This window comes from Numida meleagris, chromosome 9, assembly GCF_002078875.1.
Source record: "Numida meleagris isolate 19003 breed g44 Domestic line chromosome 9, NumMel1.0, whole genome shotgun sequence".
In the NCBI taxonomy this organism is placed as follows: domain Eukaryota; kingdom Metazoa; phylum Chordata; class Aves; order Galliformes; family Numididae; genus Numida; species Numida meleagris.
The window spans coordinates 11,218,781-11,239,619 of record NC_034417.1 but is presented as its reverse complement, the minus strand read 5'-3'; the positions used below and the strand labels follow the sequence as shown (position 1 = coordinate 11,239,619).

Sequence of the window (20,839 nt, the reverse complement as noted above, 5' to 3'; positions counted from 1 at the left end):
AGCAGATGTCATAAATGCAGCTTGTAACAATGGAGTGTGAAGGAAATGGAACAGAAGAAGCTATTAAGAACTAAACTAGCAGCTCAGTTGTTAAGCTATCTCATTTACTATGTTATAGAAAGACAAAGATCTATCATCCTCCCTTCTGTTAAGCTTGAGTGCTGAGATATTCTGTATTCAAAGAAAACTCGTCATTCTAAATTTTAATCAATGGATGGACTTTGGATATTTATTTTTAATTAGGTGGTTTTTCCAGTTGCACCACATTACCTCAGTGGAAGGACTTCTACCATTGTTTGCTTTTCCACAAACATTTACCTTTAAATGATATCTTGAGAGCTGGCAAACCAGACACTTCATTGTTTGCGCTGCAGTAGAGCTGCCCCAGCAGAAGTGCTCTCTCAAAGCTCCAAAACCCCGGACAACTCAGTGGGTACGTCTGACACGGGGCACGATGAGCAGCCTCGGCACTGTGCAGATGCTCAAGGCGTAAAGCAGTCAGAGCAGTCAAACCATCCTTTACCTGAGCTCTGTTTTCTTGTATAAATATATTGATCAGTGCTCCCTGAAGGCTACCAGATTGGGTCTTGCTATAGAAGCTGATCTGAATGTGGGACATGTGGAAGTCTCAGCCATACTGAATGCTAATTCAGTCTCCTTTCTTCACAGATCATTGTGCAGTATTACTTTACAGATGATGTCTTCATGATGTGGAATAGCCTTTAGGAACAACTTCAACATTTCGATCACTGGCTTAGCACTTCCAATGCACACCTCAAGTTTTTCCTTTACTGTAATAGGAACCAGACATATTTTTTGGATCCTGCTATTCAGTGAAGGAAAAAGTTCCCCATACCATTTTGTCTAGAAAGACAGCAGACAGCAACACTCTCCTGCACAATCACAGTTTTAAATTCTAGGCTATTTAGCAACTGTTCAGTGCTTTCAAACTCACGAGATTGTGATTTACTGAATACAATCGTGTAAAACAAGATACAGATCTGTAGAGTGCACAGGGGTCCAAAAAAACCAGGCTGTTTTTCAAGTTTCCAGAAGAAGCTTTATGCCACATCAAAAAATCCTTTCAGAATTAGGAAGAATTCTTGTTCTAAGGGTCTTTTTTCCATTATATTCCAGATTTCTGGCTAAAATGTATCATTCTCAGACACATTTTCCTTTACAGTGTATTTTCCATGGCCATTCCGGCATACGTACTCTCCGTACGGATGGGCTGAGGAGGTGCTGTAAGGATGCTGAGCTGAAGCCCACAGGTTTGCAGCCAGACTACCCTCACTGGCACCAAAATCCTGCAGGCTCATCAGAGCCAAAAATAACCAGAAGCAGCACGGCTGGGAGAGGACCAAAGTCGAAAGATTTAAAGTTGAATCCCATAAAACACAAAAACATGAAAACGTTTGCAAAGGGTCAAATTTAGGCTTTTAACCTGGGCCTCTCTCAAAATTCAGCCCCAAACATCATCCCATGATAATCTTCTCTTTGCTCACATTCAGAAACACACCCCAATCCTGGGATTTAACTTAAGTAAAGTATTTCTTTCTTCAAAACTTGGTTTGTATCCTAGAGTTTATGCCGGAAAAATTGCTATGTCTCTACTGCTTTGCCTCTCTCTCATACAAAGAGATGTTGAGTCTTAAAACCTGGACTGGAGTTCAGTTTGCAGAAGAAATCTGCAGAACAGCTCTGCCTCTCATTTTAAATTCAAAATTGGGTAGCTGTCACACACCCTTACGTCAATTTAAGCTACTAGCAAGTGATTCCTCTTCTTTTCTCAGAGAAGCTGTATATATTTCTCTTCAGGGGAAACAAGAAAGCAGTACCACACACACACACAATTAAATCAGACCATCCCTCGAGTGAATAATGTGAATACACAAGTATAGATTTTAAGTCTAAGAAACAGAAGGGAGGAGAGAAATCTGCACGGCAGTCCAACAGTCAGTCCAACTGAAATGCACAGTTAATCCACCCAAGTAATCTTAGATATGCTGCCACTTACAGGAAAAGTGGCAGAAAAGTGCATTTAGAATGATAGTCAAATATATCATGGAAAAGCAATACTATTAAGCATTACGTGTCATTAACACACATTGTCATTATAAAGCAGAGCTAATGTTATCTAGATACCTTCAGAGTGCATTAATGTATCTGAGTTTGTGCTGAGAATAGTGGTGAGGATTATCAGAACACCTTCATACTGCATTTTATCCCAAACTGCCGAGAAGTAAGATTTAATCTCAGTTAACAATTCTATGTGAATTGTGTGCAGCCTCTCTCTGAGCTGGCCTCTTCACAGTCAGTTCTAAGGATTCTTCAAGTTTTTCCGTTCCATTTTCCCATTCCTTCCCTTTCAGAGAGTTCAGGGACCTGTTACAGGCAGGTTGTACTTAACCTGCTGGAGTACAGCACACAGAGAGGAGGGAAGCACGGCTCTGCACACTCTACAGGCAGGACATAGCTGTCTGTTAGAAAGCAAGGGCCTCTACCCCTGCCTTTCAGGGCAACCCAGAGCTGGAGAGCACAAATGCTATATAAGGTTTTCAGAGTCGTGCATCCAGAGAGACGGAGTGCGGGATCTGACCAGAAAAAAAAGTTTTATTGTGTGGTGGCATCACATCTGCTGATAGACACCCTATAAACAGATTAAAGAAATAAAACAGACAGAAGAAAAATGTAAAGCCATCCCTTCAATTTCATTTTCTGTGCATTCACGGGTAAAGCAGCATGTGCATTTCAAGTTCTTCTGGACAGCTTCGGTTTATCTGTGTGTTTATGCTGCCAGTGAAAAATCCTTTTCTGCCACAACTCTCATGAAAAACACTGAGTTTTGTGTGTACTATCTCTTCTGGAATTCCTATCAGGAGAAACCTTTACTGTTGGAGGATTCTAAAAAAAACAACACTATTTTTAGGAATACATTTACCTTTCTCTGTTTAAAAGTGTTTTGCAGAAATCCTTTTCACAATACAGCAAGCAGTGCAATCCCAACGTGCAGTCACCATGTACACATTTCTGTTGAAAAGCTTCCACCGTGCAGATTTTTGATGCCCTTCCTTTAGCTATTTGACCACATATTTACTGCTCCTGAGATAAGATTCTGCTTTTCTCCTGGCATGTGGCAGTGCACACTGAGTGGTCTCATTCATCAGCTCTTGTGAGAAAGCAGGCCAAGTATACAAAGCTCACATTTCTTTTGTGACAAGACTCCTCAATACCGCGACAAGCACTAATTTTCCTATTAGGAAATTGCATGATACAGTTCAAGCATACCATAAAAAAAGGTTTGTTTTTTTTTTAACAGCCGAAATAGTTAATGCCTTTCTAGACAGGTCAGAAGACACAAAACCATTCTGGGAATCATTTCTTAGACCTTCTCTTCAGGACAAAAAGTAAATCTTCCAGTCTGTAACCCTGGAAGGAAGTCATTCCCTATCTAAAATACTGCTTTCAAGCAGAAGAATTCCTAGTTTGATCACCAGCCAGTACAAAGACAAGAGGTAAGAGATGGCTTGTAGCCACTTTTGTTTCCTTCATACCCCACCTCCACTCAGATGCAGCTGACAATGAGCCCGAAGGTATCGACTCACCCAAACTGCCAAGGATTCAGAATCCCTGAGTACAATTTAGATCCCAGTGAGATCTGGGGGAGAGATGCTTCGCTGACTTCAGCCAGCAGCAAAATCGAACAATCATATGATACGGTTCCAAGTCAGGAAAGCACTTAAGCGCAGGATTAAATCCATCCCTAATAGGGAATGCAATTAAACACATGCTTGAAATAAGGCATGGCTACAATTGTCCTCTATGAAAAAAAGATGCATTCCTGAACAGAGACCTCCTTAGACATAGAAAAACCTTAAAAATCAGAATCTTGATCTTGCAAAGGATCCAAATCCTCTGATGTTAAAAATTTCTACTATAGACCTAAGTGGCTATAAAACTTTAAAATTAGTCTAATCTATTTTTCTGACCTCAAGCACAGGTTATTTTCCACTAGTATTGGAGCAGCTCTAAAATACTCAATGTTCCATGAAAAAAAGTCATTTTCCACCATCAGTGGCCCTGGGACAGCAAATGTTATGGAAAAAAACTCTAGCTCCGGATGGAACTGTGAAACACGTGTTTAAAAAAGGAAAAAAAAATAGGAATCCGCACTATAGGGTGCCCTTAAAATATTCAGTGTTCAAAAACAAATTTCCTCCAACCTTGAAAGCCCTATGAAATATTACACACCATAAAAATCTTGGCCTACTAACTAGTCGCTCTAAAACACTGGATTTGTCTTCAGATATTTTTCCCCCAGCAATGTAGAATCTCATAAAGTATTCTGTATTTCCCATTCAGGAGCAAGGCAGAACTGTGGAACTGTGCTGGCGCAAATCACTCTTTGCTGCACTTCTCTAAAAGTTTAGAGGATAACTGCACTTCTCTAAATTTAGAGGATAACTTCATGTGTCATCTTTCAGAGGAAATGATTCTGGGTCAGTAATATACACACTGAATGTCATCTGATTCTGCACCCACTAACACCTACGTTGGATTTATCATAACTTACCGTTCAACTTCGATTGATAAATCTTCTTATTTTTTTTAGCAGAAACTGCAAAGTGCAATTTTCATCTCAGTTACGGTTGAGCAATCAGTTTCTCATGGACCCTAACAAACCTAAGGCATACAGCTACTGAAATAACCTGCATGGATCTTGCCAACTTCATGGGGAATAATGGATGGACTGAGAGCCAAAGCGAGACACTTTGGCACTTGGTATGATCCTCCCACCTGTCTTCTGATACTGTCCTGCTCCTTTGCAATCTGTCAAAGCTATTACCTCTACCTCTCCCTACCAGCCATGCAACAGACCCTCCTCCTAGGTGGCAGCAGCTTCTGGCAGGGTTTAGATACACTTACCTACAGCTGGTGACCTCCTTGGAGGGGTTCCTGAAGCAAGACCCCTCCTCATTCCTCATCCCACCCTTGCTGCAGCTCTGTCAAGTGCTGTTTAGTTCTCTGGCTGTCAGCTCAAAGAGAACTTGATCTGTTTTCCAGCTGTAGAAGTTTAATGCTAAGATTTTTCAAAACCAGACATTTAAAATAAGGCAACTAAATAAGAAGGTCTGAGTCAAGTGTGAACTCAGAAATCACTGCTAGGCTAAATTATCTCGTCAATCACCAGCAAAACCTTCGTTGGGGCACATTAGGGCAGTTCTACAGGTCAGCACTACTATCAGAGGCATTTTTGCCCAACTGGTTAGTAATTCCACTTTCACTTTCCTGGGTAGCCATGACAATAAAGCCAACAACCCTGTCAGTTACACTAATAAACCAGACATGCTCAGGGATTTGGACAATATCATTTTATCAGAATTAAAGAAGTACATAGGAATGGTCACTTTTAATCAGACCTGAAGTCCACCTAAGACACTTTGTGTGTCCAATGACGGGCAGCTGAGCAAAGAAAACTAAAATGATGACATTTATTGAATGACACTTGCTCAATAGATATTCCCGTCTTCATCGACCAGAAGTAGCATTTAAGCCACCATACATGTTTCTTTTAATATTTCTCTTTTCTCCACATTTTCTGGCACCACTGGGATGAAATTAGCAAAACTGCAAATGGGACTTACCACAGCTTTAAAAAATTGCCAATTCATATTTTCTGATTTGTCTATTTCTCTGCCATTAGTTTTGATTTGCCATTATCGTCACTGCCCAGGAGCGTGCCAATGTCCACAGGGAACAAACCATCAGAACTGCACAAACCTTCCTCCGAGTGGCACTCATTCAGATACAATTCCTCCCAATGTGTACATACCCATATTTAAGATTATTTGTTCTATACATACATTTATTCTGAAAATAATTCCAAACATTCTCAGACCTCATTTAGCAATTAAACATTATCAGTGTGATCTTTGTGTAACTCTTCATGGAGAGCTTTAGATCTGATAAGCCTTCATAAATCTTGATCCTTTGCAACTTTTGCCAACTAACTGTTTCCATTCTTTTTCAGAACTTTTATGAAAATGCGTCTTGGGGCACATTGTTGGTGATCTCTCCTCACTATAAAAAGTGGCCACTTGTTCCTTTCTGGTACCAATGACTGCAAAACAAGGTACTAACCAGTGAGATAACCTCTCCTTTTATACTATTAAGCCTTTTTCATAAAACTTTGCCAGGGAAATTCTTGATAGCTTTTTACTACCAAAGAAGTGCCAGGGGAATACCCCCATGCTTGTTCAGCACTCCAAGCGAGTTTTGAAATCTTACCTTTCTCTAACAAAATCCACCTTAATTCTTCCTGAATTGAAAATCTGAAGTAAGAGCCTACCCAAAATGGAAAAGTTGCGAGGGACAGGGAGAAACACATCAAAACAAGCAATGCTGCAAACCATGCCAATTCATGTATTTTTCCTCACAAACTGCAAGGTTTCTATCTACATTAGCAAGTAGCGGAGGGCATCAGGGATGCGTGTTCACGTTACTTTGGAATACTTGGTGAATCCCTCCTGGCCCCCAGGACTTAAGGTCCACGTGTATTTGAGAGTAGAGTCTGCAGGCACATCTTTCAATTCAGTTTGATCCAAAAGGATTTAGTTTTCAGGCTCCCAGACTGTTCCAAGACACATAGCAAAGCATAACTAAGTGGGAAGGACTGAAAGATTTACTACAAAGCTTATGCCAAACTAAAACTCAAACATGGGTGTACTCATATTAAAAAGAAGTACAAGATCACCAGATTTCCCCATCATTATACAAATTATTGATAGGGTCATACTTTCCTCATTAAATAAAGTGATTCTTTCTCCTTTAAATCTTTGAAATTGGTTAATTGCTTTTAGAAGAACACCCAATCACATGAAGAAAAGAAAGATACCATGTGCAATCTAACAAACTGCTGTTCTTTGCTGAGATGTCTTCTGAGGAGTTAAACATAGAAGACAAAAAACTGCATCAACGTTACATTTGGAATACAGTGGGTAAATGAAGGAACAGATGGAAAATTGAATTCTTGGTTTATCTGGATCAGTTTCAAGTTCCAACAGTGACAGCTAGTAGCTAGTCCATCTTTATGAAATGTATGTGAATAAAGATGACTTTGATTCAACAGGCTTTGTGTATTTCTCACCCGTTTTAAAATCAATACGTTATTCTTTGCGAGTCAGAGTATACTCACAGGTATGCAGCATTTGGATCAACACAGAGTTTCTACACCTAAAAGCCTCTGTCTCAAGATATTTCAGAGATGCTATATATTGCATACAGTTTAAACCACCACGTCAGTATACATCCATTCTGTTCTTTCACCAGAAGGTGGCATACAATGCACATTTTATATATGTATTTTATATATACATATATATGTATGTATGTATGTATTTATTACTTTTTTTTCCTCTGCTCTTTTACTTCAACTTAAAACTTTCAGGGTTTTGCAATAAATGGATTCTGACAGTTTTAGTTTATTTTAGTAATAATCACAAGAAGATATTTTCTGAAAGTACAATAAATGTTATCCAAGAGCAATTCAGAGCAATCAGTATTGATATTTATAACATGTGTGTTGACTGAAAAGCACTTGGCTGTAAGAGTGGAATATGAATCTGTCCAGAATATTATGAGTATCTTCTAGCAAATGTACGTGTGGGAGCTATAAAAGTGAGTTTATTATAATTAGTGGAAAAAAGTCTTATTATACATTTAAAAGATAAAAGAATCTGATCCTACCAGCTTCAGCTATTTAGCTAAATTTTCTTGCCTTTTCCATTTTTTTTTAAGATACACTGATCTTTGGCATTTCTCAATGTTAATCTGAATGCCGTTTTAGAGTGTGCAAGAAAGACCCTCAAAGGGACAGAAAGAACCAAATCAGTAACATTAAAAGGAAAAAAAAAAAAAAGACACTCAGTTGGCTAACACCGTATGTAATATTAAACTTCACATCCTTTCCATTAAAAACATCAAACAAGAGCTGTCCTGTGTAGCATGGCCTAACGAATCCTGAGCCCCCGAAGTGGAACATACTTGGATCTCTTCTGGCCTTGAATAATTAAAGGGTATGTTGAACAGCTGTTAGCCAGCCAGTAGAGGAAGCAGAAAGTGAACCTTTCCCTGCAACTTCAGCTCCTCCCTACCTTTCACAGCTCTTTGTCACATAGTTGGGTAGGCCTACTTTCAGCTGGAATTCCACTCTACAGCATGATGTTCTCTCCCAATTGAACAACTAACTTACCTCTATGCATATATACATCACTTTCATACCTTTCGGAAAGAAAAACTCAAATAGACCTTTTACAACTAGACACAAAATGTAGAACTCAGCACATGGATTTATTCACAGAGAAAATCATGGTTTGAACAACTGAAAAGGATTATAAGTTATTTAGCCTACTGAAAACAAACAAACAAAAAACAACCCAAAAAACCTTAGAAGATATTGCAGCCAAGAAATATAAAGGTAATTTAAAAATTCTGCTAGTGGCATGGCACTAATGTTCTTCACTCACACAAGGTACCTGATTCATAAGATAGTTTTTCTTTTGCTCAGCTGTGTTGTGGGCTAAAAAGAGTCCAACAGTTCTGATGAATCCACTTGATGCCACTGAGAAGTCTGCATGGGTGAATCTGTGCTGATGGATATGAGCAAGTGTGGAGCAGAACATGAAGTCAAATGTGAAGACACACATGGCTATTTAGAAATATTTTGCTAATGATAGACAAATAAGTTGTTACCACAAAGATAACATATCCTTCTTTCTGAGTGCTCAGGAGAATGGGTAGTGAGGAAAAGGCACCCCAGAGCTTGGGTCAAGGTCTCCCTGATGCTCAAAGGGCTCTCTCTTGTAATCATTTTTTTGTTACAGTCCATTCTTAGAGATCCCCAGCTGACAGACAGTCACATTTGACCACTGTCATTTTTACGTTAGATATTCATTATGAAGATGTATTGCGGGCTGTTACTTCAAGGAGGAGACATCTACTGTAAATAAAATGTAAAATATGTCCATACCAGAGTGCATGGACATATTAGTGTGTCTCTTCTGATTAAAATGCTTGCTTTCTGGTAATTCACATGATATTTAATTGGCACTTACATCAAAGTTCTCATTTTACTACACTGCAAATGGATATATTTTTGGGTCCCACCCTACTAGACAAACATTAGCAGAGAGTGTTACTAAGTTCAATCTACTAAAGTCAGTAGTATATTACTTTTCATTAAGAAAAGGAGATCAGAAATAACTCTTCTTAGATCATTTCATAAGTTTTTCTGCCACTAGGCTAAGTGAAATTTTAAGACAGGCCAGTTTTGTTTAATTCACAAGCAATAGTACTTACTTCCTTGGCAATGACAGGAAATAAAGCAATTAGATAAATCATTTTTAAGTCAACACTAGTGTCTTACCATAACTAAAATTTGGCTCAGTAATGTACACAATAATAAAACATTTGGAAATCTACAGTCCCATGTGAAAATATTAATTCATATTTAAATTGCTAACTGCTTACCCATCCTAACAATATTAATATTAGCTGTGTGACTCTACCTCTCTGCTGAATTTGAGATGTAGGTCAGTTATACATAGAGTTGCCAAACTGTAGCTGGAAAATATTACTTCATCAAAAATTAGCCTCGGTACAACAGTGAACGGCAGAGTCACATGTCCTTATATACATTAGCCTGGCGCCACTATAGTATGCAGAACTATTTGCATATATATTTCTATCAGTATTTTGGTACAGTATCAACACTTCCTGATACACACAGCAACAACTGTGAAAGACACACTGACTTCCCTGAAGTCTATTTGCATTCAGTTGTAATGTTCATTGTTATCAGCACTTTCATGTATGTTCAATAAGGCACAAAAGGCAGACTTTCACTTATTAAATATTTGTCAGAATATTGCCACTGTGAGTTACATCTTACAAATTAAACTTAAAAGATAGCAGTGATGGGACTTAAAAGAAAATATCTACCTTTCCTGTACAAAAGACTAAAAAACAAAGTAAAACAGTGAACTGCTTAATGCACGTAGCTCCCGAGTAACATTAATGCCACTCGACAGATGTTGTGCTAGACAATATACTCTCATGGCTCGGCACTTTTCTTTGTTTTCGTACTGCAGCTGCAGACTGATGGTTCTAAAAGGTAAGTTTACTTCACTGTCAGGTTTAAAGATCTATTAAACTATGGCTGGAGATTTCATTTTCAGTTTTAACAATGGTCTAGACACATGTGCATCTCAAGTAGGGATAAGGAAAAGTCTCTGATGAGCAAGTCAGCTGGCTATGCTTGCTAATGCAGCAATATAGTTGTTCACTTTGGTGGGCTTTAAGCTCTGTAGTGGAACTTCAGACATCCTGACGGAAAGAAAAGCACTTTCATAGGAAAGCCTGTTTGAACACATAACACATATGTGTAAACTAAAGTGACAAATGGTAAAGACATAGGACTGGTTGGGTGACGTGACAATAAATGACTTCTGAACAATGACTTGCTGCCTTTGCTGGTACCTTCTTCCAAATTTTTCTTATTTTAACATTACAAAGAACTTCAGTGGAGTTCTTCCTTACCTTTCACCGGACATTCAACTGTAATATTTGCTCCAATTCTTGCTACGATTGTACCTCCAACAACTGCAGTGAGACTGCTGGCTTCCAAATTTGTAACATTTAACAAGGAGAACAAGATAACAGGAACCTCTTCGAAGTGACATGAAAGAAAGAATCAGTTTAAAAGCGTTATTTGACACGTATAGATTTTGTGTTTAAATTCATCATGTTAGATACAGAATCCTGTTTGCAAAGAACTACCCAGAAAATAACGTTCTGGTTTTAGAGCAACAAGACCATCTCATTGTTACCTATTAAATCAGGCAGAACTTCATGGACTGACAGCAAAAGAAACTATTTCAAACTGGATTTGTGATAGATGCTTACACATGAAAGAATGCATGCCCAATTCCATGGATGCTACAGTCCTACCTGCACGCAATAGTAAAGATGTTTCCATATCAAAACCAAAGTCATTAACAACCAGACATCCATATGTGCCAAGTTCCTTTTGAGTAGGACTGTGAATCTGCACTTTTCCAATGGTGTCCAGGATCACTCTGCAGAATATTCAAGAAAAGACAACCGTTACTGCCCTGAGACAAACACAGCTGGGTCTTCTTGCAAGAGTTACAGATACAGCAGCAAAATTCCTCTTTAGAATTTTATTGTTCTAGATCAGTGCATGAAGAAACAGTTCTGCCTGCTCTTTGTTGACAAAAGAGGTGCTAAAGGATACGTGTATGGAAGGATCTCCACATACCCTTCTTCTACAAAGTTGCATTCTAATTGCAGCCCTTTGGAGGACAGCAAGTTTTACTGATGCTAACCAGAGACCCTCAGGAACAGCAGCACAGTTAAAAGTATTAAGCATGGCAAGAAATCCATTTCTCCAGAGCAAACTCGTTTTTTTAGCAGAACAGTGGAGTTTGGAAATGTATGGTCTAATCTGACCAGATTATAATCCAAATGACTGTAGTTTATTTGTTAGTTTTAATGTTATTATCATGAAGTCTGAAATCTTCCACCAGGTTTCTTGGATATTCTACCTGCCATCTCAGGGGTAAGATATGAGAGATGGTTTCACAGTCTGGGAAGAGATTGAAAACTGCAGCCTGGATGTTTCATAACTCTCCCCCTAGTTACCTTTCTTAGCAATATGTTATATGAGTTAAGCCATATACTCATCCAAAAGGCCTGCAGATCTGGCTTTCTCCCACAGAGTACACTTAAAAAAGGAAGAGATGGACAAAAACATCTTAAAAATACTTGCACCTCAACCGAAACAAGTCAAGAAGTCCTCTCATGCATGTCTGGAATATGGCCCTGTTTCACAAACCTAACAGACATGCAACCTGCTTCTCTCCTCACAGTCTTTTTCTGCTGCAATACTACTACTATTTTAAGTACATATATATACATACACATAGACACATGTATGTATGAACACATATATGCACCCGTGTCTAAGGAACCTTTCTCTGAAAAAAAACAGGAAAGAAAACTGCTTGCCAATATGTCCTCAAGTGAAAAAATACCAGCTAAAATAAAGGCAACTTATGAAAGTAGACATTAGGAATCAAATAGGTGATCACAAATAAATAAAACACCATAATGTCAAAAAAAAAAAAAAAAGAAAATGAAAGTATCACTTACAACAAATCAGTGGGAAATTATGCATAGATCACAAAGTAAACATAACTGCTGGGAGCTACGCGGTTCCAAAAACATTTACCCTTTAAAAATGGCTTGTTCTGCTGTCCTTGCTTTAATTGATAGCCCTGCAGAAGTGTATTTTTCTTGGCAGTGTAGTTAATCAGTTAACTATGCTGAGAAGTATCCAAAAATGTCTTTATCATTTCAGAATCATTTTTTTCATTACTCAAGGGCTAGCTACAACTCCAAGAGGCTCTCACATGAAGCTCACGTTAGTATTATCAGGTGAGCTTCTAATTTGTCAGCAATGGAGTAAAAGAATTTGCTGAGTCTTAAGTAAATATACGAGCATCACACATTTACAGCAGTAGTTCTTAAGTCACAGTTCTCAAACAGGATGATATTAGAGGGTTTTTTTTGTATTATTTTGTATTTCACAGTCCTCAACAAAAATATTTGCAAGTTCTAAGGTATTAAAACAGTTGATAACTTCTTCTTTTTTTAATCTTTATAGACAGTTGTACAGCTACAGATATGCCTAAAAAATTCACTGTGCATTGAAGGATGGTGAAGATAACACTGATGTTTTCCCTCCTTAAGAAGAGGCATCAGAAAGACTGATTTTCATCTATACAATGGCAGATGTTTTAACTTGATCCTGCTGTATTTGGTATGTGAACAAGTCTCAATTTCAGTATAAATTTGTTCATTTTCTGATGCAGCTTAGAAGACACACACTTAGTACATCCAAATCCCTTCACCTAGTAAAAAAATGTAATTCCTTGCATGTAATGTTGTGGAAATGGTCATGCACTCAGACGGTAGAGAAACAAAACGTGACAGATGTTTGAATGAAAAAAGATCAAACTATTTAAATGAAGAGATGGAAGGCACAATGTTAATGCTTATCTCATTTTTACAACAGATTATGTTTTAATATTAAACAGCAGGATGTATCTTAACAGTTTATAGTAACATATTAATTCATTCAAAGATAAAAAAAAAAGATATTCACTTACTTCTCAGAGGATTTTAATGTCTCACCATCTTTTGTCCAAGTATATTTCACTTCACTAATACCAGCTGTTTCACACAGCAGATTGACAGATTGAGTATTCTTGGTCAGAAAAACTGTATTTCCAATTCGTACAGTTACTGTTTTGTTAAAGGAAACTCCAGGAATTTCCTTTTGCCTCATAATAACTGGAACCTTCTGGTCAGACATTAACTTATCCACAGTTTTTGTGCTGAAACGGTCAGATTCGTTTGGTGATTTGCCTGTAAATTTTGAGGCCAATTTCTCATCCTGGGCTGCCTTCCATTTTTCAGTGGTTGATTGTGGAGGCCTAGATAACTCAGCGATTAACTGATAAATGACTTGGGACGCCAAGTCATCACTGACTTCTCCAGTTTCAATGAGCTGACTCATGTTCCTTATTAATTCTTCAAACTGCACAGTGTCCATGCTGTAGGCACCTTGGAGAACTGCTGCCTCCAGCCGTTTATTCTTGAATTCATGAGAGCTAAATAATCCTGCTGAATTACTCCCAAAGGCTTCGAGATTTCTCAGAAATGGCTGATCGTTTACTTGCCTCTCACCCAAATACAGCTCATTTTTCTTACTCCACATTTGCCACATTTTGCTCATTTTATGCCATTTGGCCCCAAAGCTGTTGGCCTCATTGTGATCTGCATTAGTGGTCTCACTGGCATGTTTTCTAAGATTTGGTGGTTCTATCAATCTGTTGTCATTACCAATGAGTTTGAGCACAAATGTTTCATGCGCTGAGCCTGCAATACACCGGTACACACCAATATCAGAGGCTTCAAGACTATGTATTTTCAGTGACCCTGACTTAGTGATGCCAAGTCTTTTAGAGTTTTCTAAGTGTTGCTCATCTTTCTCCCACCGTATAAGTGACTTCTGGAATCTTCGTACAGGGCACTTAATTACAACAGATGTTTTTGGAAGTAAGTAGGCACGGCTTCCTATGGTAAAATTAATGCGCTTCTCTTGTCTCGTCTGAATATACACACGGTGAATACTGATAATCCGAGGTCCATGAGTAGAGTATTTTTCTGGAAGCTTTGGTTTAATCTCTGAAATAAAATAAAGTCTTGAAAAGTAACTAATCATTAGCACTCATGCATACAAAATCTGCTTTTCACAGAATGGCTGAGAGAGTTTTTCCTGACTTTGTTCAAAACAGATTGCAACACGCTGAGCTTTTATCCGAGTCACAAAAATGCAAAAACATGGACAACATGAAACCATGACATTCCCCTGCTCTAGCCAAGAATTTTGTTACTTCTTCCCCCAAACTCCCAACTATGAGAAAATACAGGCAACATATACCTATACAAAGGACATAGATGGTGAACACATACCTAAATGTATATATTCTGCACTATTTTATATTATATACATAATCCTCTTATGGTTATGTTTCCTATTGCTGCCTCAGAAAGGCTAGGCATGAAAGGGAATGGAAAAAGTGAATCAAAAAAAAAATTTGTGCACATTATTACTTTCCCTACATTTGAGCACTGTCTAACGCAGAATGACCTAAATAAAACAAAATCTATCTGAAGTGCAAGGCTCCCCTTGACTGCTATTTAAATTGTTGGCTGGCCTTGCTGCTGGTCGGACTCAGTGAAGCCAAACAGCGACACAGGCGGTGAAAGGAACCGTCAATGAAGACACAGTGCATGCAATAAGCAGAGCCACCCTGCAATCCTTGACTGAGGGTAATTTCTTTCTTTCTTGAAAGATGAGGTGTTCACAGGGCTGTGCCAAAAAATGAAGGGAGGGAAGGGGAGGAAAGAGGGAAGAGTCAGAAGCTGGAGAAGCTGAATACAGCGATCATATGAATCAGCACGAGCAGACAGCAGCACATAAAGCATCATGCAGACAGGGTACAGAGACACCGGGTATTACAAAGCTCCTCCTGCGCTGTTCTGCAGGCAGCTGGATGTGGAAAGGTTCCCAGGAGCTGCCTGAATGCCACCACCACAGGAAGGCTTTGGCTTTCCAGCAGCAGCTGGACAGGCATGTTGGACAAAACATGAGAATGACTGCAATGCTTGGGATACCACTGCATTGACTCACTGCTGGCAACTACCGTGCTCCACTTTGATCAGAACTAGTCTTACTAAGAAAACACTAGGTAGGTGAGAAGCAAGGCACGTGAGAAGGGGAGCAAGGGCACACACCCCCTGAGCTCATTCTGTGCACAATGAAACTGGCCAGCTGGGGAGAGCTGGAAACATTCAGCACTGCTGCTAGAAAGCAATCCAATTGTATTTGGTGACCCAGCCTTCTGGTATGTGACAGAAAAACTCAGAGCCCGCAGATCGAGTTGATGAGCTAAGAAATGGACACACAAATAAAAATGCTTCTCAATATGCTTGAATCTGAAACCATTAGTACTATTTCACTTGGTAGGTACCTAAATAAAATGACAACCATATTGATGGCACATAAATAATATTTGAAAAATGGCATGCTTCTTAATATACATATGCTTCAAATATGCTGTAAAGAAATAGGTGAAAAGCTAAATGTTTCAAGCATTCGATAAGTGTGTACACTGTATGAACTACACCCTAGAGTGCATTCTTATGCTTATAAAACAAAATGATTATTTTCAATGCTTTGGATAATGAGTTCAGACCAGTGGGGATACCATGGTTTCATAATTACACAGCTTTTATATCAGTATTCATTATCCAGATACGTAGTTCCCTCCACCGTTTCACATGGTACAACAAATAAATTGCCTTCGGCACCCGGTTTACTAAAATTATTAGGCTAGTGTCCTGTTTTTAATAAGTTATTGGGCCCCAAATATTTATTTTAAGGGAAATGTTCCAATGCTAAATCTTCGATTTCCAAAATCCAACTTACAGACACAGTAAGTGTAACTTTAAACACACAAAATACTTCAGGCTGTGCTCTGTTTACACTACTTATTCCAACATGGAATTAAACCCATTGCATACTTATAAATATGTTAACAAGTCTCATCCATTTCATTTTTTTTAAAAAGAAAGACCACAAACTCTCATTAGCAGTTCAACACTAAAGGGCGTGTATATTTTTACTGGTGCCTTGTGATCAAATTTAGGAGTGAAATAAGGTTCAGAGCCGTGGATGGCAGGCCATATAGATATGTAATAGGGCCATATAAATATCTAGTACCATGTAAGTATTTCTAGATCCTTAGTGACATCTAGTATTGCAGCTGCTGAGGTAATGGACTGTTTGGGAGAGCTTTTTCTACAAGGTCAACCGTGCTTAATGATTAGATTGTACTGGAGCCATTGGACCTCATTATCACCTGGTACAAATCCATCTGAATCTCTGACCTCTAATGGTCCTGTGCAGCTTTAGCTGGGTGTCAGGCCCAGGTGACCTCAGGGCTAGACAGGTGTTATTTCCTTTTTCTTAGAGACCACAGAGTCAGGAATGTTCTGATTTAATAGGACCAACATTAAGCAGAGAACAGACACAATTACTAGCCCCAGTGTAAAACATCAAGCCTCAAAAGCCCCAGCACTGTTGTCAGACAGCAAAAATGAAGAAGCTCATCCAAGCTACAGATAAGAACCAAGAAGTCTTAACAGTTTGCACACCATTAACCACTAATGCCTCTGCTTCACTCTTCATTGCTAGCTGTCCGCCTGTCCATGGGCCATTCTACATTCCTGTCTTCTCTTCAATTCTCATTCAAGGGAGCCTGAACCTACAGCTGCAGGTGCAATGCCTCTTGCATTTTTCTTAAATCCAAAGCCCCGCTGCCCCACCTCCTCCTGCAAATCCTAGATCAGAACTAGGGGTACAGATACATCTCACACCTATCCCTGCCTTCACATTGTGCAGCCAGTGCTTGCCAGGCAGACCTGAGCTGCAGGGGCTCCCTTGTTCCAAACAGTTCTGGAGATGGAGGGAAAAAACAGCAGTTTTCTTTTGTCACTTTGATCCGTGCCCATTCAGTACAATCGCATTCCCCATGCAACACAGTGTCCTGCTTTCTTGGCACTGCAGTGTAACTTGAATATCAGTCTGGGCTAAGCAATTTGCAAACCAGCCACACTGTCATTCAACTATCCACAATTAATTAAATTCAGATAGATATGCAGCTCAAAATATTTTATTAAACCTTATGCCAAGGACATTCCTGAAAGTCCACAGGGCTTTATTTAAGTGGAGCTTTGAACCTCAGGTTTTTGGCATGTTAATCTAAAATGCAGGCCAGGAAAAGAAGTTTCATATTATGTACGAATCAGTAATTATTCTATTCCTTATTTTGTTTTGTGAATAACTTTTAAAGCAAAGTTTATAAAGTAGGCAACATAAAGGCAACATTTATAAAGTAGCTATTTCTTGACAGTGCTACGAATTGGGTCGAAACACGTTTATCTTTGTGATCTGTGATCAAAAACAAGCCATTCATGGAGGCTCTTGGTCTTCCCCAAACCTAAAACTGATTGTCTTCTTTTTTCCTTTCTGTTCAGTCCCCTGCTCCTGAAGTCTCCATACTGCTATTCTCCTTTATAAAGGAAGGAAAAGCCAAGTTCAGGCTTAAGGAAACTGCATTTAGAATGGCCTCTTCTAAATTATGCACGAAATCGAACATGTATTATATTTGCAAGGTATTTCCATGGCTGTTACACATAAGCAATTGTGCAACTACCATTGCTATCATAAATACATTGTGCCCCAACTAGACAATTCCTGTAGGCAGCTTTTTCTTAACACATTTTTATAGAGAGAAATAAAATACTGGATTTTTCAAAGACTGTTTGTACTGTCACCACTTCCTGCAAAGCTCATAGACTGGTATTCTCATTTCTACAAGGAAAGACGGACATTATACATAAAGTTATCACTGGCACTATGTTTCAGGTTTTGAATTCCACCATGCTAAGCTAAATGTCCAGTTTAATACAAATACACAATGAAAAAAACAAGCCAGAACTGCATTCTTATCTTTTCTAATGTCCTTCTTAATTTATACTCCATTTACAGATTTATTTTTATTTTATTTTTGCCATTGGGATTGTGTTAAGGATAAAGGAAAAATAATCAGAGCAAGTGTAGGTGAGTATGAGAGTGAGAGGCATATACCATTAAACTGTGTTCAAAAACCACTCCTTTTGATCTTGAGCTATATTTCTGACTTGTGGAAAATAAATTAAAAACAATCCTGTTATCACTGGTCTAGTAATTATGATACTCAGTTTACGCCAGATTAGTAATGTTAAAGTACAGGGAAATGAGTGAATTAACCTGTATACAGATTTTACTGTATAAACAAATCATTCCAAATCAGCAGGAAACTTCATAAATTAACATACTTACTGTTGCAGGCATTCATCTGACAAGACCTTACAAGCAGTGAAGGAGACAGACCACTACACATTGATTCATTTACTGCAACATATTGGCCCTTTGCTGTTCGGTTTTGGCAGGCAATTTTCCTTCTCTGGATTCCAACACCACAGCTTACTGAGCACTGCGAAAGGAAGGATGCAAACTAAGCTTGGTGTCCCATGGCACATATACTGATTTGAAACTGAGAGAGACAAAGCTCTCTACTCCATAAGAATCCTTGTGTTATCTGCACTTTTCCAAGCAATAAGAATATTAGATAGCTAACTTGTTCCAGCAAGCAACTCAGGAACAACTAAAATAACATGACAGTATTTATTTATGTCCAACCATGGGGAGAATAGAGCAATGCAATCCAGTATCTACGAGAAAAAACTCAGCATGTTCTAAAGAGTCTGCATCAAGTATCTCCACCCATTCTGCTAGTTTGTACTGCACAAACTTTTAGTTGCATCTTCTAAAGAGCCTTTTCAAAATCTGTTTGAACAGGGAGTTACATTAAATGGGAAAGAAAGAGGAGACATGACAGAATAAAACAAAGATTTGACTTTCAGAAGCCGTTTCCCTCAGCAACTCAAACACAGCTCTGCAGGGGGGGTGTGAACAGTCTAGTTATAGGCAACTCTACGCATAGTTTAGTCCAGGTATCTGTCCTGTGAAACCTTCTGCTACCCTGTGAACTTCCTGCTCCAATCACCCACTATTCACCCAAGCAGATATCTTTAGAGATTACATTGCAAGTGAAGGTTTTGGTTCAGCCTTGTCGGAGGCTGCTCACCTTGGACCATTCTCCTACAACCAGCTGAGGAGGACAGTCCACTTTTGCACATGATTTAGTAGTTGGCAATTTGGGCTCCTGGCAGGTGTCATCAGAGTGTTTCAGGAAACTTCCATCTGTCAACAGCTGCTTACAGTACACTTTGCGGGTCTGAATCCCTCCTCCACAGCTACGGGAACACTGAGAAGAAAAGAGCATAACATGTACACCTGCACATATGTCTGTGCTTACACATCACATCGTTAAGAGTACATAGGCACTGTAAGGCTCCCTGTAATTATGATGTCTGAAGAATGACATCCAGTTTCAACTAAAAACCAAGCAGCCTGCAAAAAATTCTTCAGATAAAATGTTTGTCTAATATATCAGAATTCAGGAGAACCCAACTATTAAGTTAAAAAACACAGTTAAAAAAAGTAGAAACCTTAAAGAAAATTTATGTGTAGATTTGACTATGCCCCGCATCAGTTAGTATGTATCCAAAAGTAGATAACTGCATTTGCTGTCAAAACAGAAGCGATGTTTGCACTAACTGATGTCAAGAATTCTGAAATCCTAAGAAGAACTTTCCACCTCATCCTCTCAGTACTCAATAGCACAGTAGTGAGAACACACATTTTTGACTCTGGATTGACTTGTTCCATTGAAAGTAGTTGAAACTCTTCAATATCAAAGTTTAGGAGCTACCTTCCATGTTATTCAGGTTACAGAATTTCAAGTACCCGGACAGAGGAACACCGTTTACATTTAAACTCCTTCTCTAACCCTGTCATACCTGCTGCCATTCCTCAACATGCCAAACAGGGGGACAATCAATCTGGTTACAAGCTTGCAAAGAATGAGGCTTTTTGTCTTTGCAATCCTCGGTAGCAACAGCAGGTCCTCCTGGCTGCTGGCAGTATACGTCTCTTGTCTGTATCCCAACCCCACAAGTCGCTGAGCACCGTCTCCATGGGCCAGTTTGCCACCTGTTCCAAGAACACAGCCATTTTTCAGTGAAAAGTTAAGGAAAAATCATACCCAAAAAGAACTTAGCAAAAAGTAGCTGAAGATACATTGATTGATAGATGGCCAAAACATCCTTTTGGTTCGACTGTATGGCAAAATTATGAACTAGATTTATAAACTTTCTAGGAATAGAGAAACACAGAAATTATTCACAATAAAGTAATAAAGACTAATTTCCAAGCAGATTTACTGGACTCCATAACTTACATGAAAAATGAATGCTTCTCATAAAAACAAACAGCCTGATGGCAACCTTCTGATATGCAGGTTTATAAATGTAAAAACATAAATAGACCTTTCTTACATTTACAAAACTTTAATTGTGTATTCATTTTGTATAATACATCCTGTTCCTATTAACTTTTCTTCTCCACATTTTGCAAGACAATGCTCCTGCAAATGCAGTTTAGAAACAATACGCCATACTG

The 20,839-nt window shown here is 38.7% G+C and overlaps 1 protein-coding gene across 17 annotated transcripts in view; it reads right to left on the bottom strand.

Annotated features, from left to right (window-relative positions):
* ADAMTSL3 (ADAMTS like 3) overlaps positions 1-20,839 on the bottom strand; it is a 215,349-nt gene that overhangs the window by 13,541 nt on the left and 180,969 nt on the right. For all 17 annotated transcript variants that reach the window (XR_002441939.1, XM_021407714.1, XM_021407716.1 and 14 more), the window contains 6 exons: positions 20,179-20,371; positions 19,404-19,583; positions 18,596-18,749; positions 13,251-14,331; positions 11,008-11,135; positions 10,597-10,725 (listed from right to left, as the gene is read on the bottom strand). Coding sequence is in view for 16 of the 17 variants with exons in the window: in XM_021407714.1 (XP_021263389.1) it covers positions 10,597-10,725; positions 11,008-11,135; positions 13,251-14,331; positions 18,596-18,749; positions 19,404-19,583; positions 20,179-20,371 (1,865 nt within the window). In the remaining variant the exon portion in view is untranslated. The remainder of the gene's footprint in view (positions 1-10,596; positions 10,726-11,007; positions 11,136-13,250; positions 14,332-18,595; positions 18,750-19,403; positions 19,584-20,178; positions 20,372-20,839) is intronic.